This window comes from Neovison vison, chromosome 6 (genome assembly GCF_020171115.1).
Source record: "Neovison vison isolate M4711 chromosome 6, ASM_NN_V1, whole genome shotgun sequence".
Classification (NCBI taxonomy): Eukaryota; Metazoa; Chordata; class Mammalia; order Carnivora; family Mustelidae; genus Neogale; species Neogale vison.
In genome coordinates, this window is record NC_058096.1 from 60,469,316 (window position 1) to 60,495,312 (window position 25,997).

At 38.0% G+C, this 25,997-nt stretch overlaps 2 protein-coding genes across 4 annotated transcripts in view; one reads left to right on the forward strand and one right to left on the reverse strand.

Moving 5' to 3' along the window:
• The window catches only part of NAA50 (N-alpha-acetyltransferase 50, NatE catalytic subunit), a 36,752-nt gene extending 33,313 nt beyond the window's left edge, over positions 1–3,439 (reverse strand). For both annotated transcript variants that reach the window (XM_044251409.1, XM_044251408.1), the window contains exon 1: positions 3,150–3,439. In XM_044251409.1, coding sequence (XP_044107344.1) covers positions 3,150–3,157 — 8 coding nt within the window. In that variant the 5' untranslated portion in view covers positions 3,158–3,439. The remainder of the gene's footprint in view (positions 1–3,149) is intronic.
• Positions 3,440–4,198: 759 nt separating this feature from the next.
• Positions 4,199–25,997, forward strand: part of ATP6V1A (ATPase H+ transporting V1 subunit A) — a 60,037-nt gene continuing 38,238 nt past the window's right edge. The window contains exon 1 of one of the 2 annotated variants that reach the window (XM_044251411.1): positions 4,199–4,312. The gene's annotated coding sequence lies outside the window, so the exon portion shown is untranslated. The remainder of the gene's footprint in view (positions 4,313–25,997) is intronic. The other variant, XM_044251410.1, reaches the window with a different exon arrangement.

Here is a 25,997-nt window from a genome sequence, read left to right on the forward strand (position 1 = left end):
CAACATAGATTCTTTGGACAGCAGAATCTTCTACTTTGAGAACTACACTGTTCTATATACTGTATTATACTATTCTTACCTACTTCCCCATCTTTACTTCGCATGTATTCATACCTTGTTAAACACTTTTTTTTTTTAAAGTAAACTCCTCCCCAGTGTGTAGATCCCAAAATGATGCCAAACTCCCCACCAGAAGATGAAGACCCAAGCTGAGATCCAGAGCTAAAAGCTCAACAGATTGAGCTGCCCAGGTGCCCCAAACACATTTTTATTAGAACTAATTTATACCTCTTTGCCAAAATTCAAAGGTAAATGGATCCAGTTTTACTTTCTATTATACTGACTAGTTATCTTGCCATCTCAGTCATGGCTGTGACTTCTTGCTTGAATATCATCTTCCCTAGAGAGTAATAATAGATAAAAATTATCAGCCTGCCATCCACAAATTCAACCGACATCCCTGGGTCTATAAAAATAAGCAGCTTCAGTACAAAGGAAAAAACATTTGTACTATACCCTCAAGTTTCTAGACCATGTATATAAATACATGCAATAATTAAAAACTGAGAATTTATCTACTTTGGAGAAAAGGCAAAAATACACGCCAATACAATGGAATGTCCTACCGCTACTACTAATAAAAATAAACTGTAAGTATGAAGAAAAATCAGATAAAATAGTAAGTCTTAAAAGTTTGAAAATGATAGGCAATACAGATGACACAAAATATTTAAATAGTAGATTGATTTAGAGTTAGAAGTTCTTCATGTTTCCAATTTTAGATATTTCTATTCAACTTACAGTTCAGTTAGCTCAATATACAATAAAACTTTTAGCAAATAAAATTTCATACAAAAATATATAATCAGGACCATGGTTTCATTTTCACAGGCCTTTTCAAATCAAAAGTCAGGACTATAACACTAACTACATTGTGCATGGTGATACAATTGTTTGAATTAAAGGAGCTTAGAATCTTTTAAATGTCTATTGTCTTCATTTTTTCTGTGTCTTAAATACAAGATTTAGAAATGAAAAAAATTTTAAAGTCCCATCTTACCTGGTAGTTATTCACCTGGGAAGTTAAAGGGACTATTCTTGTGAAATCATCTTAAAAGTTTACCATTAAAAACACAACTTTAAGTTTCCAATCATAGTGATAGGAACTACACTTAAAGACTCTTCATTTGAGGGCTAGCTGCTGGCTGGCAGTACAAATTCAGTAACTATAAATTTCCTCTAAATTTGGCCAGTTACTCATTTCTGGGTATTTGCCACCATCATGTTATTACACATAAATCACCCTTTTAAGTTAAAAAAAAAAAAATTTGCCTTGAATACTCAAGGTAACTGAAGGTAGACTGTGAATAATACCACTGTTTGACCCCATTTCTACTGCCAAGTTAGGCATCAGAAAGAACATTACACCCTAGGAAGACTGAGCTAGACCAAAGATTTTGGATCTAAACACCCAGAATAGAAACTCTCTTGGAAACCTTCCTTTATAAATCCATGCAGTCTCAACTGTGGGAACTATTCAGCCTCATTTTTAGTACTCTAACAGAACAAGATGAGAAGTATTGTGTACTGAGAAAAAAAGATAAGAATAAAAAACGAAGAGTGCTCAGTCAGTTAAGAGTCCGCATTCCTCTGGGGTCATGGTCCTCCTGGGATTCAGCCCCCTAGGGTTCCCTGCTTCACAGGGAGTCTGCTTCTCCCTCTTCCCCCTGCTCCTGCTCTGTCAAATAAATAAAACGTTACAAAAAAAAAAAAAAAAGTAATAAAAACGAGTAAGAGAAAGGGGGTAAAAAAGAAGAAAAACCTCACTAAAATATACTGGATCATATATAAAACAACCAAACTTCATAGATCACGATTCAAGCGCTGCAAATAGTTTCCATACCCAATTAGTATTCTGATCAGAACTCTTTAGAACTTGATGTTTCATATGAAGGTACTATGAAAATTTCATCATTTCTGAAGTTTAATGGAAAAACAAACAATTCAACATTAGAATTAATTTCCATTGTTTAAAGCAACATCGGAGTAAGGAACCATGTACAGACCTAAGGTCAATTAACCCCCTTCTTGGACTTCTTGGACCTCTTCGACCCCAATCACATATACACACAGAGAGCCTTGTTTCACGCAGCATGGGATTTTTCGAAGACTGACTTTTATTTCATCCTCAGAAGGCTGAACAGTTTGAAAGACTTCACTAACTCAACATATATTAACTGACTTGCTATAATACAAAAAAAATCCAGGCATCTCAGAAAGCTTTTAACATTGATAAAAGGAGAGCTCCAAAACGGCTAATTTAGGAAATATTTTAAAACACCATGTTATGTCATTAATATTTTAATAGTATATAATTTAATAGTGAAGTGATATCCAAATGGAAATAGTTGAGCCAAAAATAATCCCTAATTTTATTCAAAAGAAAAACTGGAAAATATTAATTTTGCTAATCACCTCAAAAAAGCTTCGTTGCAGTATCCAAGGACCGCCCCTCACCGTCCCTCCCCCCCCCCCAGCATAGGGGCAACAGCAAACTACTGAAGCAATAGCTCCACCTACTGATCGGCAATACTTCCTTAAACATTTTGGCACCCCAAGAATACAAGAGCTCACGCTCTCCCCCCCTCCACCACTCGCTCTGACCCAACCCAAATCCAGTTGAGTCACTAGCTCTTAATACTCATCTCCATGCTCTTTATTCCAATTCCTTCTCCCTCCAGAAGGTTCTGCAGAGCTCTCAAGTGTGAGTAAGACTGAAAGACCGCGGGTCCCAGGGCTGAGCCTGGATCTGAAGAGGACAACCACACTACTGCACTTGGAGTGGCGGGCCGGGGGTGGCTCAGTCGTCCGCCCCCGGGCTAAGGCGCCTCACAAGAGCTTTTCCCTGTTGCCCTACTCGGCTGATGGTCTCCGTTCAACCCACACTCATCCTCCGGGCCGAAATCCTGGGTTCCGGGGGTCTTGCCTCTGCTGGCCCTTCAGCCCGCCAACAGCCCCGCGCCAAGCATCCGCCCCCTCCGCTGAGCAGAGAGAAGCCCAGAAATCTCCGGTCTTCGCCCGGAGTCTCTCCCCGTCTTTGCAGCCCCTCTACCCCGCCGGCCCGGCCCTGCCCGGCGGCCCTTCCTCACCCTTTCATCTTCCCCGCCTGCTGAGGCCGTTGTTACCACCGATATCAACGCCGTTGTCGTCGCCGCCCTGAGCTCTCCGCGCCCTCAGCTCGGGCCACTCAACCCCCACAAGCCGGCCTCCCCGCCTAGGGCAGGGAGCTGAGCGGGTGACGGAGGCCGCGAGAGTCAAGCGCAGCCCTGCGTCTCCGGAGGGGGCGGGGGTGTCTCCCGCCGCCGCGCTGTGCCGCCGCTTCTCCACACGTGCACACCGTGCTATCCACTCTCGCCCGCCGCCGCCGCCAGCCAGACCCGCCGCCGCGCTCTGACCTTTCACCCCGCCCCCTCTGCGCGCCGGCGCGCCGGCCGCCTTGCGCGCAGCCGCACTGCTGGCCTCCGCGCACCCTTCCCCCTCCACTTCAGGACCTCCATTTTCCTACTGGGCTGTGGCCTCTGGCGTCATCTTTCTCCTCCCATCCCTTACGACATATCTCGTGGGGCTTGCCCGGTAGGCCCTGGCGGTAAAATCCGGATTTTTCCACCCCTCCCTCTCTTCTCCAATTTTAGCAAGATCAATCTTCCCCGGACCGGTCCTGTTCTTCCAGTTGGTAGTCTCCGGAATGACCTTCAAACGCTGTCTCCTAATAGGATTTTATAATGGTTCTTCTAAATGTAAAAGAAATCTGTGGAAGACCCAAACAAATGAGATGTTTTGAAGACTAACATAATTAACAATCGGCCGGATAACTTGGCTTCCGTCCAGCACGAGCCAAGTTTTGAGGTCACGTGATTGCCTGGGTTTAAGCCTGGGATTTCAGCGGCGGGCCACTGTGGTACAGAATGCCGTCGCCATTTCCGGTCCCTAGATCATAGCATAAACGTCACTTCCTTAGCAATGCACTTTAACCCATTTCACGCACGCCCTCTACATTACACTTTACGACACAGTCTTTGGAAAATTTTTTGTTTTTTCTCTGGTTTTATCGCAAGAAAATAAATGGTCAAACGATTCGCAAAAAATACAGGTCCCCGAAATGCAGCACGCCCTCCTGGGGGCGGCAGGGCGGAGCTCGAGGTCACGTGAATATCTGGGCCCGCCCCCCTCTGCAGCTGAAGACTTCCCCTCCCGCAGTGACAGAGCCTCTGGTCCGTGATCGGTACTGTTTCTGCACCTCGCGCCCCGGCAGGTGAGCAGCGACCGGTAACCGGCGACTGGTGGGAAGAGGAGAAGGGGTGGGAAGAGGAAGAGAAGAGCAAGTGTGAACGGCCAGCCTCAGTTGTCCGGGGCTTTCTCCTCGCTGTCATCCTGCACTGGCTAGGAGCTCTTTTCTCCAGTTTTCCTGACCCTCGCTTCCCCCACTGTGGTTGCCCCCGCCACTTAGGGGTGAGACGTCCACCTTTCCCGGGGTTGGGGGTGAGTGCGGCCATTATGGCTCCCTATTCGGAGTCTTTGGGGCTTCGGATAATGGGTTTGGTTCAGCCCTTTCTCGGGGTCCGCAGTAGTCTCCGGGTCTTATTCCCCAAAGCCCATTCTTTTGCAGAGGCCCTGTTCGGTCTTTATCTTCAGCCTTGAGCTGGGAAGCTGGGAGGTAGGCAAAACCCTGGAGGCAGAGGCGTCTCCGGTGAGACGGGCTTGGGAGAGAATGTCACTGATGTGGCCTCACTGCGGAGTCACTGTAAAGCTTGCTCCGAATGTGCTTTCTCAATAATTCGGAGTTTTTAATCTGACAGCCCTGTATGAGACGTTCTGTAGGTATTCACATAATTTGGTTGGCCTTGGAAGGGTAAAAGCAGGCCTTTTACCTTTCTCTGATTTTATGATGCAGGAAGGGAGAAAACATTTGAAAGAATAAAGATGTACTAGCTTCAAAACAAGAGGTGTTGGTAATGCGCCAGTCTCAGTTGAATGGGGAGGCGTTGAAAGATGATGGTGTTGCGGTTTCGTGCTCTGCAGGAGACCCAGACTAGCTTATGGAAAACTGACTGGGTTTCCCCGACAGGGAAGTAATTCTTCAGAAACTGATTGGGCTGGAAATATAATGAAACCAAATGTATTTGACCTTAAACTTAGACGTAAGAAGGTTAAGTCAGGATATCACTTACTTTATATTTTCTGCCTTTGACATTCTCTTTCGTCCTTTCTATCTGAAATTTTACCTAATCGCTGTTCCCAATCAATTTCTTGACCAGTGGGTAAATTTATATTAAGTAACACTTAACATTCCTTCTTAGCCTTCCCTATTTGTGTAACTCCAAGTGACTACTTCAGATTTTGATGAATAGTGTTTTGTGAAAATACAGAAATTATTTTGCTTAGGTTCTTGCCCAACCCAGTGTACTCAGTACCCACGTCATATGTAATGTATAACCAATGTTTTGACCCTAAACAATGTGCTTTAATTTAGGGAAGAGTGTTTTCCAGTTTGGGGTTAAACTCTTTTATTTATACTGCAAACTCAGAAAGTCCCCTGCTTCTTTTCAATTGAAAGGCCTTACAAGTTACAAATTTTGATTTTTAAAATTTAAATTAAACTTTTTTAAAATTTGAAAAGTCATGTTCTCTGCTACACCTTGTAGTTTCCTAGCCAATGTAATAAAATAATCGTTAGTGGGCTGAGAAGTGAGGAAGATGGAATTCTTTATCTTTGAGTAGTGGATGTGATTGATTTGTTTTTGGTTTTCTGTATCATTCAAATTCTCCACAATAAACTGATTCTGTTAAGGGGAACAAAAGGTTAAAATGCTAGTGTAATATTAATTTAACAAAACATTTTTTATAGTAAGTTCAAAATAGAATAACCCACCGATTGATGCTCCTTGCCAAAAAACCATAACTTTAAAAATGGCCTTGCTTTCCCTAAGTAATAAACAAGACCTCTATCCTGGATTTACAGTTTTAGCATTTTGTGCTGTTGTCCTGTCTACTGGTATGTTTAGGTAGCCATGCATGCTACCAAAAATAAATACAGTTTCATCCATCAGTTTGCTCCAGAGTGAGACTCTCTAATCTCTAGAGGAGAGAAAAACATAAGCAGTGTTGCTTCATTGGCCAGGTGACATTCCAGCAAATAAGCCTCGTTTTTTTAAAAGCTCTGGAAGTCCAAACCAGTCCTGTCTGGGTGAGACCAAAGCAGGAAAGAGAAAAACCAGCTAAAGAGCATTAAGTACTAGAGGGGAAAATGTCAGTATGAAAGAGGTTGTGAATGAGTCTGCAGTTTTACTTCATAATTTCCCCAATTTTAGGGAAATTGGTCTAAGCAGTAGCTTAGACCACTAATGAAATTAGCAGCAGGAATTGGTGACTAAATTGCTATTAAAGTTGAGTGTGAAAAAGAGCTTTAACATTATGTGTAATTCATACACAAACAAGCGATTTGAAGCTAGGAAGCCATTTCTGAAACTAACTTGCTTTTTTTTTTTTTTTTTAATTAAGACTTCATTTATTTATTTTAGAGAGAGCTAGGGTAGGAGCAGAGGGAGAGGGCTAAGCAGACTCAACCCTTGAGTGCAGGGTGGGAGGCGTGGGGCTTGATCCTACGACCCTGAGATCATGACCCCAGGCAAAATCAGGGGTCCAGTGCTTAACCACCTGAGCCATCCAGTCACCCCTGAAGCTAGCTTTTTTACCAGTTTATGAGTATTACAAGGAGAAATCTTAACTTCATTAGGGAATTGTGCTATAGTCCCAACAGTAAATGATCCACAGGAGTTTTTGTATTAAAATCTCTGACATTGCTTGTAGGCAGTGTCTGAGGTCTTTCTTAATATTTCTCTGCCTTTGTAGATCATCAGCACCACCAAGAATGCTTTGTCCCCCTATTGGCAGAACTAGCCCCTCAGTCCTACAGCACTCACACTGTTTTCTGTTCTTCTGTTTTCACTTCTAGCACATTGTATTTGATTACTGTTGGTTGGGCTGTTCCTTAGTAAACCATAAAGCTCCTAGGAGTTCAAGGATAGTGACTCTACTATTGTGTCTTCAGAACCAGGATGCTGAAGTACCTGATGAGTCTTTAGTAAATTTTATTTATTTACTGAATGAATGTTTGACAGGAAGGTTAAGCTAGTTTTAAATCTCTTAAAAATTATAGGCCCTTCTATGGTTGTATACTAAGTATTAGTTTTCAGGTATAATTTGGTAATAATAACCATACAAATCATGGTCAGAAGAATAGACAGAAACACAGGTTTTATTAATGCTGTGATCAACGTATTTTCACAGCATATATGTTTACTAGTAGGTATGGTTATTGTCCATGTATGGAAGGGAAGAAGAGTGCGCTGTCCTTAAAAATGTGGCTCTGTATAGGCTACAAGTGATACAGCACTAGAGTGAAAATCGGGATGATCGTTCAACCTTCCCACTTTAGTTATATGCTTTTTAAAGTAAAGTTGAGAGTGGAGGCTTAGGATTTGATACTAATTTAATACCTCCTCTTGAGGGTATTTTGAGTTCAAGTGAGAGAAACCCTAGATAATCTATATGAAAGTATTTTTTTAATATATTTTTTATTTTTTTGTAAACATATAATGTCTTATTAGCCGCAGGGGTACAGGTCTGTGAATTGCCAGGTTTACACACTTCACAGCACTCACCATAGCACATACCCTCCCCAATGTCCATAACCCACCACCCTCTCCCTAACCCCCTCCCCCAGCAACCCTCAGTTTGTTTTGTGAGATTTAAGAATCTCCAGTTTGTCTCCCTCCCGATCCCATCTTGTTTCATTTATTCTTTTCCTACCTCCAGAACCCCCATGTCGCATCTCCACTTCCTCATATCAGGGAGATCATATGATAGTTGTCTTTCTCTGATTGATTTATTTTGCTAAGCATAATACTATAGTACATAATACTATATGCTAAGCATATCTAGTTCGATCCACGTCGATGCAAATGGCAAGATTTCATTTCTTTTGATGGCTGCATAGTATTCCATTGTATATATATACACCATCTCTTTATCCATTCATCTGTTGATGGACATCTAGGTTCTTTCCATAATTTGGCTGTTGTGGACATTGCTGCTATAAACAATCCAGTGCACGGGCCTCTTTGGATCACTATGTTGGTATCTTTAGGGTAAATACCCAGATTTTCAATTGCTGGGTCGTAGGGTAGCTCTATTTTCAACTTTTTGAGGAACCTCCCTGCTGTTTTCCAGAATGGTTGCACCAGTTTGCACTCCCACCAATAGCGTAGGAGGGTTCCCTTTATATGAAAGTATTTTAAAAACTTAGTGGTATTTATTTTATTTTAAGATTTGATTTGTTTATTTGACAGAGAGTGAGAGAGACAGAGAGGGAACACAAGCAGGGGGAGTGGAATAGGGGGAGAAGAAGGCTTCCTGCTGAGCAGGGAGCCTGATGTGGGACTGGATCCCAGGACCCTGGGATCATGACCTGAGCTGAAGGCAAGTACTCAACGACTGAGCCACCCAGGCATCCCAAAAACTAACTGGTATTTAAATGTAAAGCAATATAGTGTAGACTTCATGAATGTAGACTTCCCAGTCATACCGACCTGGGTTCAGGTTCTGGCCCTACCACTTATTTAGGCTGTATGATCTTGGACAATTTATTTAATCTAAGCTTAAATTTTCTCATATTTAAGTTTATCCCATAGGTGCTATTGAATTAGATCATGAATACAGGGAGCCTAGTACATGCTTTGTAAATTTTTGTTAACTGTACTCTTACCTGATTTGGTTTATATGCTGAACTTTTTTTTTTTTAAGATGTTATTTATTTAAGACAGAAAGAGAGCACTGCCGGTATGTGCACATGAGCAGGCAAAGGAGGGGCAAAAGCAGGCACCTCGTGAGCAGGGAGCCGAATGTGGGGCTCCATCCCAGTGTCCTGGGATCATGACCCGAGCTAAAGGCAGCCACTTAACCAATGGAGCCACCCAGGTGCCTTCTATATACTGAATTTTTTTTCTTTTTATTAACTTTTTAATTTTTTATAAACATATATTTTTATCCCCAGGGGTACAGGTCTGTGAATCGCCAGGTTTACACACTTCACAGCACTCACCAAAGCACATACCCTCCCCAGTGTCCATAACCCCACCCCCCTTCTCCCAACTCCCCTCCCCGCAGCAACCCTCAGTTTGTTTTGTGAGATTAAGAGTCACTTACAGTTTGTCTCCCTCCCAGTCCCATCTTGTTTCATTGATTCTTCTCCTACCCACTTAAGCCCCCTATATACTGAATTTTTAAAGGACACTTAAGGCATCCTTTAAAATTGAGCAAGTTTGGGATGAAGAGAAATGAATATACTTTGAAATGAGGCTATTACCAAAAAATAGAGGACTAGAAAAATGTACTTACAGCAAAGATTCTAAAACGGATTTATCAATAGAAACTGAGAAATATCAACATGAGTCCCATTATTTTGGCAACTTCAGTGACTTCATGTTTTTAGATTTTCCAAAGCTCATGATTATTAATATGTGGAATCAATTTAAGGAGGTATTTCTTCTTTTCCTAAATTTTTATCCCTACAGTGCATTATAGAAATACATTAAAATTGTACAGAGCTATAGAGAAGGGACTTTTGAGTTTATGCTTATGTTTAAAAATTTTACCTTTTATTTTACATGTCTTTATATTTCATTTTTGTCCTCAGATGAAGTAGGGGTATGTAGAGAATATAACAGGGACATGAACTAGAGTAAAAAAATTCTCCTTCTAAATTCATGATTCACAAAGATTAATGGTTTTATACTGGAAAAATACCAGTAAATTAGATAATAATTGAAAAATAGTTATCATGAGTTTATGTTTCACCTTAATCCTGAAAAATTTATTACTCATTTGTTCTAAGGAAAAATTTTATGAAGAGATTATTGAATTTAATGTTAACCTCTATATTTTGGTGAAATAAATGGTGGTAAGTGTTTTCCATTTAATTTCTTTAATTTCCTTCTGTAGAGACTTTAAAAGTTTTACAATTCTTTTTTTTTTTTTCCTATTGTGAAATGAAAGTGACTCTGGTTTGTATAAGTGTATTCTTTTATGCATATAGTATATACATATTGTATATATAGTAAATATATTTTTTGAGTATGTGTTTATAAAGAGAACTGGAATGGGTGTATATATTCCCAGTATAGGTTCTTCTTTTTACTTGAAACTATCAAAGCTACTTTTAAAATTAGCTAACTACTGTGATAAAATTATCCATGACTAACTTATTTAAAAATCCCCTTTATATTTGTTTACCATATATAACAGTCTAACCATAATTAGACTGTTCTTAAAAATTGGTATTCAGGGTGCCTGAGCTGCACAGTTGTTAAGCATCTGTCTGCCTTCGGCTTAGGTCATGATCCCAGGGTCCTGGGATTGAGCCCCAAATAGAGCTCCCTGCTCAGCAGGAAGCCTACTTCTCTCTCTCTTTCCACTTCCCCTGCTCTCATGTTCCCTCTTTCTCCGTCTCTCTCTGTCAAATAAATAAATAAAATTTATTTTAAAAATTTATTTAAAATATTAAAAATAAAAATTGGTATTCATAGGTATTTTTAGATTAACCTGGCTACTTTTATGGTATCAAAAATTTTTCAGTTTTGACTCTTAATGCTCTCTATAAAAACTTGTTCTTTTGGTGATAAATCTTTTTTAAAATTATACCTATAACATGTCATGTTTTGTTTCTTTTCTGAAAAGCAGTTAAGCATACTTTGTTGAAAATAAAATGGATAATGCTTGGTATGATACAGAAGGGCTCTAGATGTGTTTGAGCAATGAAAAACCACCAGACTTCATATTTTGTTTTAGTTATTTCTTTACTTTTTTAAAAAGGAGTGTTTATTTAAAAGTAGAATGGAGAAGACTAATTAATTTGGAAAATATTTGTAAAATTGAAGGAAGAGCATGATAAAAACTATGTAGTGTTGATTATGTATACAGATTGGAAAATTGGAAGGAAATGCATCAAAATAAGTAAGTGATAATCTCTAGACTAGGAGATTAAAGAAAGATTTAGAATTTATTACTCTTCCTTTTGTGCCTGTGAATTTCTACAATCAATAGTCATTGCTTTGGGCAGCAAATTTTTTAAAAATTTGATATGGAGAATTAAGGCATTTAAATAAGGATTTCATCTTAATTATCTGAATATCTTAAGTGAAAATGTTTCAGTTTATCCAGATAACTAAATAAATTACTTAATTTTATCAGTGCAGATATATTTTTAGGCATATATAAGCACAGCAAAATTTTAAAAGCCGAATTAAATTCCTGCATATAAGGGAATTAATACATGACAAAGCTCTTTCAATCCAGTGGGAGGAAATGGCACATATACAGTAAAACTAACTGACACAACTTGTCTGCCTAGAAGAAAATAAAGTGGAGCTGTTGCTTTGCAGCACAGGCACAAAATAATTTCAGAGGGATTAAAAGCTTAAATGTAAACAGTAAAATATTAAATTATTTAAAATATTAATCCCCTGAATTTTCTTTGTACATACATTCTAGATGTAGTAACTTTCAATGGCAAAGATAAACAACAAAAAGCAAATTCAAAAAAAAGTGTTTGAAGTATGTATAACAGTTAAAGAGTTAACATTTGTAAGAACTATTACATATTAAGTAAAAATCCATACAATAGAAACATAGATAAACATGTGACCAGAACTTGGTAGAAGTCTATTCGACAAATGTGAAAAAAAGACATAAAACTTCACTAGCAATCAATATGCTGACAATGAAATATTCTTTTCTGACTGGCAAAAATTAAGTGGTAAACCTACTGCTAGTAGGGATCTGAGGTAGAAGACTTTCTCACAGGATGCTAGTGGAGATGTGGATTGTTACAGTGTTTTTAGTAAAATTAGTATCTGTAATACTGAAAATATATATTCTTCCATCCAGCAGTCCCACTCTGTGGCAACTTTTCCTTAGAAATGAAGACAGGTGGCTGAATGGATCAGTCAGTTAAGTGTCAGCCTTGGGCTCAGGTCATGATCTTGGGTTCCTGGAGTTGAGCCCCTTGTCAGTCTCACTGCTCAATGGGGAGCCTGCTTCTCCCTCTTCCTCTGCCCTTCCTCCTGCTCATGTGCTCTTTCACTCTCTCTCAAATAAATAAATACAATCTTTTAAAAAAGAAAAAAGAAGGACAGTCAAGCATTTATGTGAATGTTGATTGCAGCAATGTTTTATGGTAGCAAAAACCTGGGAACACAGGGAATGTCTGTCAGGAGTACCATTATATAAATCATGGCACAGGCATGTCCTGGAATATTTTTGAAGTTATTAAAAAATAGGATTTAAATTTATACTGATGAGTTGAAAAGATCTCCATCCTGTATCTTAAGTGACAAAGGCAAAGTTAGAGAAATGTATGTAATGAGATCCCATTTTTGTAAAACAGTTGAAAAAACACTTTGAGTTTTGTGTATGCTTAAACAGTTAACGTTGGAAGAATAAGCAAAAGAAAAAAGAAAGAAAAAAGTACCCGCAATAACATGCATGTAAAACTGTTTACGTATGTTTGTACAAGATGAATTGCAAGAAAAGATAGTCACCAAAATGTCTAGTGGCTATCTCAGAGTGGGTTGGATGGGCATTTCAGGTGATTTTTACTTTCGTCCTTACACATATCTATATTACTGTGTTTTTATTTTTACAACGATCATAGTGTGTCTATAATTACAAAAAAACAAAGCCGTTGACGTTAAAAAATAAACATTCTGATAGGGCAAAGAAGGAATTAGTAAGGAGAAAAATACCACTTGAAATGACCAGAAATGGCAATTATCTGAAATATTTATTGACTTATTTATTCTCATGTCTGAGGGGAAAGTGTATAAATTATCCTGATAATTCCATAAGTTCTCCTTAATTTTGTATACGTGGTAAACTTTGTGTACCCAATAAGAAATTGTCATTAAGAATGTGCAGGGAGGGGCACCTGGGTGGCTCATTGGGTTAAGCCTCTGCCTTCAGCTCAGGTCGTGATCTCAGAATCCCGGGATCGAGACCCAGATTAGGGTTTCTGCTCGTCAGGGAGCCTGCTTCCCTCTCTCTCTGCCTGCTTCTCTGCTTACTAGTGATCTCTCTGTGTCAGATAAATAAATAAAATCTTAAAAAAAAAAAAAAAAAGAACGTGCAGGGAAATGCTAGGCATTACCAGATTGGGTTGCAAATGTACCTTTTACTTTTGGTGTCATTATTAAGTTTTCCAGAAACTCTTTATGCCTGGGAGATAGAGAATATTGCACAAATATGGGGTGTATCCCCTGACTTAATCACATGACAAAATCAGAATAAGGAAAAGTCTACATTTGGGTTTTAGTTAATAATTTAAAAAAACAAAACAAAACAGATACAATGAGTAACTCTCCTTAGGAAAGCTTTAAGTAAGAATATCTTTTTTTTTCTTTCTTTTTTTTAAGTAAGCTGTATGTCCAATGTGGGCTTGAACTTGTAACTCTGAGATTAAGAGTTAAATGCTGTACCCACTGAGCCAGGCCAGGTGCCCCTCAAATAAGAATGTCTTTAAAGAGGCAAAATTAAAAGTATTGACAATTATTTAATACTTCAGTCCTTATAAGAGGCTGAAGTTAATACATCGTTCAAGGCTCTAATAGAAAATGGCAGGGTACCTGGGTGGCTCAGTTGATTAAGCATTTGCCTTCAGCTCAGGTCATGATCCCAGGGTCCAGGGATCAAACTCCGCATCAGGCTCCCTTCTCAGTGGGGAATCTGCCTCAGCCTCTCCCTCTTCTGTTCCCCCTGCTTGTGCTCTCTTACACACACACACACACACACACATCTTAAAAAAAAAATGGCAGATGCTTTAGAGTTGGATTTATTGCATGTTTAAAACATCTGTAAACATCTGTATTTGTTTTTCATGTTCATCTTTTTTGTTTTCCTCTTTTCATTACCAGTATTACTAACTTGATGGTATATATGTTCTTTATCGCAACACATACAGATTTCTTTTTGAAAATAATTGGGATATATGTAAATAGCCAGTAATTTTCAAGAAGCGTTGAGAGGCAACATAGCAAGGAGGTTAAGGGTATCAGCACCGACCGACTGGGTCACATCCTGGCTCTACTGCTTCCTAGCAATGTGACTTTGGAGGAAGTTGTTTTTATCTATCTGCATTTTTCTCAGCTTTAAAATACAGATAGTAAAAGTATTTACTTTGTTAAGTGTTGTGAGGATTAAATGAATTATATAAGGAAAGTGATTAAATCTATTGACACATAATAAGATCTATATAAATATTTGTCATTATTGTTTAGTTACTTTGCTCTTTGTTCAGTTAGGTATATACAGTAATTTTACTACTTGGCTTAATCGTTTTAGCACTCACTGAATCATTCAGTAATATTTTTAATCAGGTTGAATGGATAATACATGTACAAATGCAGTAAAAATTATGTACTTATAAGTGTGTGTTTTCTCTTTCTCTCCCAATCCTTTTTTGTTTGTTTTTCCACCTCAAAGGTAGTACCTCTTCACATTGTTCTGGGCATTACATTTTTCACTTAGCAATGTTATCTTGGAGATCTTTTTACATTTGTACAGTTGAGGCAACATCATTCTTTTAAATAATAGTCTAGTATTCAGTTGTACTAATGTGTCATCATCATCATATGTAACATTTATTGAGAGTTCACTACTGATCAAGGCACTTTTTTGTAATGTTTTAATTGTATTCATTCATGGAAGCCTCACAGAAACCTTATGAAATAGGTGCTGTATTTATCCCCATTTAATAAATGAAGCAAATTAGGCATGGGGTGGTTAAATGTCCAGCAGTGTCACACAGCTCATAATACAACTCAGGATTTGAATCCAGGGCATCTCTTTGCAGAGTTTATCTTAATACTGCTGAGTATTACAGCTGCTTATACTATGACAAGTTATTTAACTAGTCTCCATAGTAATGGATATTTTCAAACTTTTGATATAAGAAACAGACTATTATATTTTGATAACAGGACATTTTGTACACATTAAGGAAATTCTTGGAAATGGAAGAACTGGATCAAAGGATCTGTACCTTTTGACATTTGGTGGAAATGGCTAAATCACTCTAGAATTTAGCAATGCACGAAAGTGCAGATTTGTCCTCAATCTCATGCTGAAATCTGCCAAATCATTTAGCTTGAGTCTTTGGGAACCTGAGTAGTGAAATGCCTTGAACATTTCTAGCATCCCTGAATTATGAGTGATCTACCATCTTGTGATCGCATAGGCTACCTATCATATCTACTTGGTGTAACAATGTCAGTATAAGAACAAAGTAGAACATTTGGACTTCTTGGTACTTTCAAATAATGGTAAGTATTCTCATTATGATTTGAAGTATTGCTTATGTGATTTATGCATTGAAATGCTACAAATTGAAGTCTGAATGTGTACCATTGAAAGAGCAAAATGCTATGATAGTTAATAATTGTGAAAGTTGCCAATTTTATGTACCAAAACAATTATGTAAGTGCTTTCAAATAAATAAATAGGAAATAAGATTGCCAATTAATAAGACCATTGAGAGTGTGATAGCTAAACGTACAAATAATTAGTATTTTCTTGAGAAAAATGGGTTTTCGATTACCTGTAAGTCCTGGTCTTAGGTAGCACAGAATTGGGCAGTGGGGGGTTTTATTCAGCTGAGTAACAGCATCCGCAAATTGTTTCAAATATACTTCTGCTCAGTGTCCTCTGTCTCATTTGTTTCAAGAAAGGCAAAAAATTATCTTTAATTCAAAAAAGCAGGCTGATTGACACCAAATTCTTTAATGTGATCCTAAACAGACACTTAAAATACAGAATCTGCTCAGGTCCCAACTTAGTGTACCTACAGTGCTCAAATGTGCCTACATTACTTGAATGCAGATTTACAGTACTTGGTATTGTTCTGCCATGGGTGTGTGTTTTAAATATGATCTCATCCTCACCCGAAGATATTGTTAGATAAGGAGGGTGGGGGAAATACCTATAATGAGGCAGAGATAAACAGGCTATCAATTCTTTATTGTGAACTATTTCTACTTCTAACTAGAGCAGTATAAAACAATAGACAACAAGTCTTCCTCTACTTTTATCCTCTAAATGAGTCATTGAACCATAGCAACTTTGATATCCAAAATATCAGAGCTTTGCCTGTGACTTGGAAGACAAACCTTTCTATACCTCATATTTCAAAAATTCATTTGAGATAAGGTTAAGATTTTTCCGAAATCCTCATCCAAGATACTGCCATTAAGTCCTGTTCTGAAAACATAGATAATTAAGTACTTTAAAAGCATTATCTGACTTCGGTACTCCTGAGCTGTTAAGTATTCCCAGGATTTGCTGAATTTGAGGATATTGAAGTAGACTCATACAGCCTTATTCGGAGCCACATAAATTCATTCTAAACAGACGAAAACCTTTTAGGCTGTTTTTGCCAATTCCCCCTGTGATGGCTCCTGAGGTTAAGATTCTCTTCTGAGTTTCATAAGCCACGTTGCCTTTTACAACTATTAATTGACAAAATGAATGTAGTATATACTGTGTAAGTGTTTATAACCTGTAGAAGTCATATTGCTAATGCTTTGTGCTTTGGAAAAAATAGTTTTACTGAGGTATAATTGACATACTTGCACATATTTAAAGTGTTTGATGTTTTGATACATGTATACACCTATGAAACCATCACTGCAAGCAATATAGTGAACATGTCATTACCTCCAAAAGGTTTTTTCTCATTCTTCCTTGTAATCCCTTACTTCTGTATCTCCCCACTACGCATTTCTAAGCAACCATTGATCTTTTTTCTGTCATTGTAGGTTAGTTGGTGTTTTCTAGAATTTACTTAAATAGAACCTTTTTTTCCCGTGTCTGCCTTTTAGTTAGCATAATTATTTTGGAATCCTTCCAGGTTGCTAAGCATTTCAGTGTTTCATTTTTTTCATTGCTGAGTATTATTTCATTGTATAACTATACCAAGATTTGTTTATCTGTTCATCCATTGGTAGATAATAGGGCATTAGTGCACTTCAAAGTTGTATCAGTTTTCACTCAGTGAACGAGCGTGCTTATTTCCCACATAACCTTTGCCAGTATTCACTGTTTAGTAATTGTCTACTCTGTGTCAGGGTGCTTTACTATGTAATTGGGGTACTCAGCGAATGAGACAGGTCTAGCCCCTGTTTCCCTAACATTTACAGTCTGGCAGTGGAGACAGACATTGAACGACTCTGTTCACAGATTTTTAGTTACAGTAGTAGCAAGTATGACAAAGGAGCAATATTGAAGACTGAACACATACCTAGAGGAACTGGAAGTAAATTCCTTAGCACATCATACTATTGAAAACCTCAATCTGTGATTAAATCCTTCTCTCCCCACAGCTACTTTAGTTAAATAAATAAACCCTGGTTGTTACTAATCATGGAATACTCTGCAAACCATTAGAAGTGCAACTTCTTGCCCTCTGAATTGGAAATGTCGGTGAACTTTTGACTAAAGTCATACCTCTAAGTCCATGTTGTGAAATGTTTTCTCACCTATACTAGGCACCGTTCTTTCCTACCTTTGTGCACACTTTGTCCTTTAGGTCATATTTTCATTGCAGAGATTTTATGAATTCCTGAGTTGAAGGAGAACCTATTTATGGTGATGTTTCTTTTAACATTAGGTTAATGTGTCTTTGTACACTTTATAAACCTTTTATCTCTTCTATTCCATCCATGAAATAAGTGACAAGACAGATCCATTTGAATACATAAATAACACTTTATAATACAAGTGTAATAGCATTTTCACTGCAACACTGTTGGTGCTGACTCTCCTATGTACATTGTTCTCAGATATGTGTATTACTTGTATTTGGCCAGGTTGGCTGTTTGGGATATGTTTACTGGGAAAACATTCCAGAAAATTTCTCCTTAATTAACAGTTGAAAAGAGTGACATAGTAATCATAGGCAGTTTTCAGGAGAAGTTTCTTAGTGTTTTGAGCAGTGGTTGAAAAATTTCTAGGTTGATTACTTTTAAAGGGGATAATTCTCATACATGACCGCTGACATTTTTTTAATTGGCATGGTCACTTCAGCTGCAGTTTTTCTGAAACAATCTGTATAAAAGCTACACAACTGTTGCAGTGCTCAGAGACCATGAAGGTTAACAGGGTCCTCTCAGAAGAGAATTTGCTGAGGACAGTGCTTGGTACTGTGAACTTGGACTTGCAGGCTGTTTAACACAAGAAATTTCATTATTATTATTAAATACCCTGGGGGTTAGGGGAAGACTGTAGGATTTCAAATAAATTAATACTTCATTTTGTTATTAGATCTTAAAGATATTTCAAGTTTTTAATTTTTGTATTGTTAAACACATATGTAAATAAATCCTTATCTGCATGTTAAATAGATTCCCAGAGGTACAATTTATAATCAAACGGTTTCCTTGATGGTTATTACCTATAATTCATATAGTCTCTTTCATTATCTACTTTATTTATTCTTGGAGTGTAGCCCTCTAATAATTTAGTATTTTGTTACTTTAAATCTGCAGCGATCTAAAATATTAGGTAATATTTTTTAATTGTGCATAAATTGAGTCCAGATAATACGAAGGTCTCTTGAAACTGTAGAAACATAAAGACAGTCATCTTAGCAGTTTAGAAATCTGTTTTCTATTTCTTAGTCTTGATTCTAATGACAGTTGACAAGTCTGACCTCCTTCTGTATAAATATTATACTGTATTCAGTTCTAATACTGTGTATTATTATTTCTAAGAAATACATCCCCCCCATGACATTTTAACAACTGTGAAATTAATGTCCTAAAATTTCTGGAGTATAATTGAAGAGTATGTTACAGTTGATGGTATCTTAGATTAGATGAAATACGGTATTACGTCTAGGTAGGGGTGTGTTTGTGTGTGTGTGTGTGTGTGTGTGTGTAAGAACTGCTCTTATGAGACATCAGCATAAAGAGTATCCTTATGGATCCTTAGTTTGTTGCCTTACCTTGGCTCCACTAGTTAGTAAGTTAAAATAAATAAAAATATACTAGCAAAGTGTAAAAAATAAAAATCAAAAAGTGGGAAGCAGTCTCATTACCCAGCAAGGAGAATTATTAGGTAAGCTATGGCATTCCTTTAATCAAATACTACACAGTTTAAGATAATACCATGTGAGAATTCTCACAATAGGTGAGAATATATTACAGTATTGATTACAAGAATGTCAAAAATTGTGAGGAAATAGGTCAACATTTAAGTGATGAGACTTTTGAGTATTTTAAAAATTGTAAGCATATTGCCTTTGAAAATAAACTTTAAAATTATGTAATACATGCTTATTTTCTTTATTATTTATATCATTTGGCTCTCTTGGCTTTTTACATCATAGGTAAGTTAGGAAATTAATTGAGGGACTTTCTTCAGGGAGACAATTTTTTTCAACCTGAAATCGAGAAAATGTTCTAAAAAGTCAAATGGGATATTAATATTAGCTTCACTAGAACTTTTTTACACTCCAGTTTAAGTCTTATCCAAGAAGTAAGAAAAATAAGAGGAATTTCTCGCTTGGGTACTATTTATGTAGCTTCATTGTTCCAAATTTATGACAGTCTATTAACCAGCAAGTTTCCACTACTGTTCCCTGTTATTAACAGTAACAGAGGGCACCTGGGTGGCTCAGTTGGTTAAGCCACTGCCTTCAGCTCAGGTCATGATCTTGGAGTCCCAGGATCGAGTCCCACATCAGGCCCTCTGCTCATCAGGGAGCCGGCTTCTCCCTCCGCCCCTCACCCCTTACATGCTCTCTCTCTCTCTCAAATAAATAAAATCTTTAAAAAAACAAAACAAAACAAAAAACCAGTAACAGAATTCAGTCTGTTTTCATTAATATTCTTATTTGCTCCAAAGATGTTCATTTTCCACTTAGATATGCCCATTCATTTTGTACTTCATTGACAGTCTGTCTGTCCATCCTTCCTTCCTTCCTCCTTCCTTCCCTCCTTCCTTCTTTCTTTCCCTCCTTCCTTCCTATTATAATAAATTGGTTAGGTTTGTATTATAAAGCTAGGCATTAATAAAATATGGCATTTGCACTGTTCTTTGAGAATTTTAGTTTTAGGTGATACCTGGGTGTCTCATTTGGTTAAGCATCCAACTGTTGATTCTGGCTCAGGTCATGGTCTCAGGATGGTGGGATCAAGCCCTGCGTCCGGCTACATGCCATGCTCTGTGAGGAGTTCTCTTCCTCCACCCCTCCCTAAACCGCCCCCCTACCCATCAGATAAATAGATAAGTCTGTCTGTCTGTCTTTTTTTTTTTTTTTTAAGAATCTTAATTTTTTTAGGAGATGGATATTTTAGGAGCAGTCAATTCCTGGTTGTTCTTCTTATTCTTTAGTTTGTGAATGATCTCTCACCTTTTTTTCATCTCCCTTTAGGCATATTAATCTTTGTAATTTTTTTAAAAAAGATTTTGTTTATTTATTTGACACGGAGAGACACTGTGAGAGAGGGAACACAATAAGCAGGAGGAAACAGGCTTCCTGCGGAGCAAAGGAGGCTGATGCAGGGCTCCATTTCAGGACCCTGGGATCATGACCTGAGCCACCCAAGGTGCCCCAACCTTTGTAATTTTAATATAAATTCAGTTACTAATGAAAAACAGGCACCCTTGGCTTTAAAAAAGAAAAAGTAATAGAGCTGTTGGCTGAAATAAGGTGTTTTGAATTATTTATGGTAAAATGCCTACGTGTTAAAACGAGAGTAAACCTGGGCTTCACCACTGTATAGCTCTGTTGTCTTAAGAAGGTGGCTTAAGTCTCAAAACCTATCACCTAATCAAACACCACCAATGTCATAAGACTGTTAAGTGTTAAATGATATGTGCCCGTTTTTTTAACATAATGCCTAAAGTGTAATATGTGTGTAATGAATAGTAGTTGATATTATCTATTTTCATTTTCAGACATTTTTATCAAGTTACTGCTGTGCAAGGCATTTTGCTGTGTGGGAGGAGGGGCCAGAAAATAATAAACATGCTCCCTGAAAGCAGGGATACACAAGTATATTCATATAATGGCTTATCATTGATCATAAGCTTCTAGCCTATAAATTCATATACCATAGAACTTACACAGTAAATCAAGTATTTGGGGTTCTTAGCTAAAACTTTGGGTTATTCCATACTATAGTATCATTTTATTTATAAAATTTTGAAGTAAAAGGAATCTTAATTGCTTATTTCTAGAAATACTGTAAAAATTGTAGGCAAGACTGTCAATAAATCTAAAGCATATGTAGCTGATAGTTTGAATTCTGTTCCCGACTTAAGCGTTCACCTAGCTTTTATAGTTAGTTTCTTTTACAGAAATGCCTTTTTTTTTTGATAAATGGAGGGGTGCATGTGTGCATGTCCTCAAAAAGTTTTATTCCAAGAGGAATACATTTTTCCTGATTCTGTTAGTCTGGTTTGCCATCTGTGATTTTTCTATACTTCTCTACTCTTTGGTTCTCACATTTGTCTGCACATTTCCTTATTGTACATCTCAGTAATTTTTGTAAACTATTTAATGACCTTATGTTTGCCTTTGTTCTTAACTTTTTGATCTATCCATTCTTATTTATTTATTTAACTTTTTTTTAAAAAAAGATTTTATTTATTTATTTGACAGAGAGAGACATCGAGAGAGGGAACACAAGCAACTGGAGTGGGAGAGGGAGAAGCAGGTTTCCTGCCGAGCAGGGGGCCCGATGCAGGGCTCAATTCCAGGACCTTGGGATCATGACCTAAGCTAAAGGCAGAAGCTTAACTCCTGAGTCACCCAGGCGCCCCTGACTTTTTTTAAATTTTTTTAAGTAGGTAACACACCACGCATGGAGTTCAATGCAGAGCTTGAAATCAAGACCTGAGATGAAATCAAGAGTCGAACACTTAACGCACTAAGCTACCCTGGCACCCCCATTCTTCTTATTTAAAATAGCAATGTGAAATCTGTATAACATTAAAATGTTCATTCATTTTTTTTTTTTAAGATTTCATTTATTTATTTGACAGAGAGACACAGAACACAAGCAGAGGGAATGGGAGAGGAAGAAGCAGGCTTCCCGCAAGCAGGGGAGCCGGATGTGGGCCTTGATCCCAGGACTCTGGGATCATGACCTGAGCCGAGGGCAGCCGCTTTAACGGCTGAGCCACCCACGTGCCCTAAAAGTGTTTATTCTTGAAACTCTTTCCTTTCTTCTTAGATTGGTTAATTTAATAGACCAGTAAAAGCAACAAGGACCCAGACAGTGGCCTGTCTGCTTAGATTAGCTCCCCATGAGGTCCCAAGTTGGCTTCACATCCCATGCAGATGAACACATCCCAAGGGGAAAAAAGTGTTTCTCATGGCCTGTATCTTTTATAAAGCAAGGAGATTATTTCCACAGGCTTTCCAACAGACTTTGCCTTTCCTTTTATTGGTCAGAACATCATTATATGCTCATTTCCAAACCAGTTATTCTCAAAGAAACTAGAATTACCTTGATGGCTTACCAAAATTGGAGCCAACTTAGGGTTTTGTTGGCAAGATAAAAATAGAAACTAGCTAAGCATAGTCATCTGCTGCATAAACTTTTCTAATGGAGTTGCTGGATGGGTAGATTAAATAAAATGAATAGGAATGTGTTTCACAAAATGATGTAGTACTGTACTAGAATACAAGGTAATGTTATTAGCTGGAATTCTACGTATTTTATAACTTTTTGACTATAAGAATGTCAAACAGATTTATGATACCTTTTTCTAAGATGGTAAGCTGTGTACAAAATGAGGTATGAAGTGCCCCAGGATTTTATATGTAAATAATATTGTCCTGGAATCTTGGTATGTAGCTCTTATGTAACACCTCATACTTGCCCCCAGCAGACCCTCTTCTTTCTGGAGTGACAAAATTACTATACAGTGTATTAACCAGTAGCAATTTAGAGAGGACCTTGTGAAATGAAAGAAACAGAACTGGGCCTCCGATGTCGTGATTTGTCACTGCAGTGTTCTGCAAGGTGGAGAGAGTGATGACTCATTAGATCAGATGGTTGCCTATGCTTACTTTCTGGAGTTTTTACCCTTCTACAGCAGGGTTTTGTTTTGTTTTTAACTCTTTATAAATATGGTGGAAAACCCTACAGTCTATGACTATAGGAATCTTGGTTGTAAGTTGCATTTACTTTTTATCCTCGAAGTAGGAATCAAGCACATAAAGGCAAAATTTTTATGTAATCATTAAGTTGATTTCTCCATGAGTGCAACTATGTATGCCACATTTTTTAAAGCAAGCAATTGTTTTTAAAGTAGGTATCGTGCTTTTTTTTTTAAATGATGGGAAGCAACAAGAATAGGTGTATGTTGTAATAGGAAGGAGTTATTAAATAACATACAAAACCTAATGTAGCATGAAATCATGTTATTTTGGATATTATGGAAATTTGGGATAGGATTAATTTTCAGTGTACTGTAACTTGCAATATAATTTGCTTATTTCAAGTTAAGATGTTGTGGGATGTTGTCTCTTACATCTTTAAAAGCCTATGCTTTTTCACATAGAGGCATAAGCATTAAGTAGTGAAACAAAAGATTTTAGTTTGGACTATTTTTATTTTCACTATTTTCATAGATAACAATAAAGGGGTGATTAATGGATACCAAATATTCTGTTGTATGACCATATATATCAAACTGCCAAATGCTTAGCCCTATTCAGTGATTAAGTCAATATAAGTCTATCTAATGAATAATTTTTATTTTGTTTGTTGTGGGAAGGAAGCAATTTCAGATTTATCTTATAAAGCAGATATTGTATATAATAGAGTACAAAACTTGCTTAGTTAAGAGAATATACAAGAGCATACAAAGAAATTTTCCTGGGGTTGCCTGGGTGTCTCGGTTAAGGGTCCAACTCTTGATTTTGTTCAGGTCATGATCTCAGGGTCTTGAGATAGAGCTCTGCATTGGGCTCAGTGCTGAATATGGAGCCTGCTTAAGATTCTCTCTTTCCCTCTCTCTGCACTCCTCCCCTTACCCCTGCTCACTCAACCACATGCATTCTCTCTCTTTCTAAAAAAAAGAAATTTACCAGCTTACAGTAGACTGGTATAACATCCTGTTCTCTGTCAGGAAGATTGGGAGAAAAAAGAGGGGTATTTATTCACTGTTTACTTGTTTATCTCGTATTGGGGTGCTTTGGTGAAAAAGCTTTAGAAGTACAATGGGAACCCGTAGTGCTGTGGGAATTGAAAATTTAATGTTCAAAAAAGCTCATTACCGGGGCGCCTGGGTGGCTCAGTGGGTTAAGCCGCTGCCTTCGGCTCAGGTCATGATCTCAGGGTCCTGGGATTGAGTCCCGCATCAGGCTCTCTGCTCAGCGGGGAGCCTGCTTCCCTCTCTCTCTCTCTGCCTGCCTCTCCATCTGCTTGTGATTTCTCTCTGTCAAATAAATAAATAAAATCTTTAAAAAAAAAAAAAAGCCCATTACCTTGGACTAGTTCATGGAAGTTTCTCAAAGTGTACAAGTTAGATCCAAAAACTTTCAGACCTGGAAAACATATTTTCCAACTCTGTCAGAGAAAGTACTTTAGAAGTTAAATAAACTCTTAATTGGGACTCTGTTCCTAGAACTACTAATGATGGGTTCTGAGTTTTATGTTGAAGACAAAAGCAAGTTCCTGGAAGAAACTAAGGCTTTGGTTGTATGGGGACCCGACCTCTATATCAGTTGCTTGACTTAGCCCAAGTATTGTCCTAAGTGCCCTAACTTTCTAAAGCCACTTTTTTTTTTTTTTAAGATTTTGTTTATTTATTTATTTGACAGACAGAGATCACAAGTAGGCAGAGAGAGAGGAGGAAGCAGGCTCCCCGCTGATCAGAGAGCCCGATGCGGGGCTCAATCCCAGGACCCCGGGATCATGACCTGAGCCAAAGGCAGAGGCTTTAACTCATTGAGCCACCCAGGCGCCCCTCTAAAGCCACTTTTGTATTTCTTTCCTCCTTTGCAGAATAACTAGTTACAGGATAACTAAGAAAACGGGCCAAAGATCATTGTGGTTCAAGTATGAGTCTCAGTTTCAGTTATCCAGGGAGTAATTATTCACTTTATTCATTATTTGAGCATTTGGGGTTCTCTGGAATCAGATGCCAAGAAAGAGTTGTTTAAGATGTTCATTAGGGATCAACACATGTGAAACAAAGAGGGCAGATGCCGAATTGGGCAGAGAAGTTGAAAGGCGATTCAAGCCTGGAAAAGCCTTAGCTGACCCTGTGGCGAGATCTGGAGTGAGTCTTATGAGAGTATTCCACATCCAGTTGACATGGCTGGGTTTTTATACCTCCAGTTTGCTCCATCACCAAGTGCAGGTGGCCAGCAAAGGATGTGAATGTGGGCCAGGCAGCTCTCTGCATCTGAGTCCAACCCTGAAGGAGTGATAGCTACTGGCTATCCACTGGCGACACTCCCTGTCCTTTCTTGAAGGGGAATCTGGATGCTTCATCTCCCTGTCTCATTTGATAACATTGTTGCCTGGAGGCAGAGACTGTTGTCCTTCCTGCCACAGAGGATCGTTTAGAAGCAAAAGGTAGAAATCAGCCTAGTTAATTGAGGCAGAGAGTGCAGGGTCTTAATAAGCCTGGGCATTGGAGTCAGACTGCTGAGGTTCAAATCCCACCTGTAAAGCTTGCCAATTTTGTGAACTTGGGCAAAGTTACTTAAGTCTCCATTCCTTGGGTTTTCCATTTATAAAATAGCAATGGCATTAGTGGGTAAGAAGTTATTAAGTAACTCTTCACTGAGTGCTTATTTTCTTTGCTGAGGCACTGTTTTCTTTGCCCTAGTGAAACTTGCACTGTAGGGAGTGACCCACGTAATA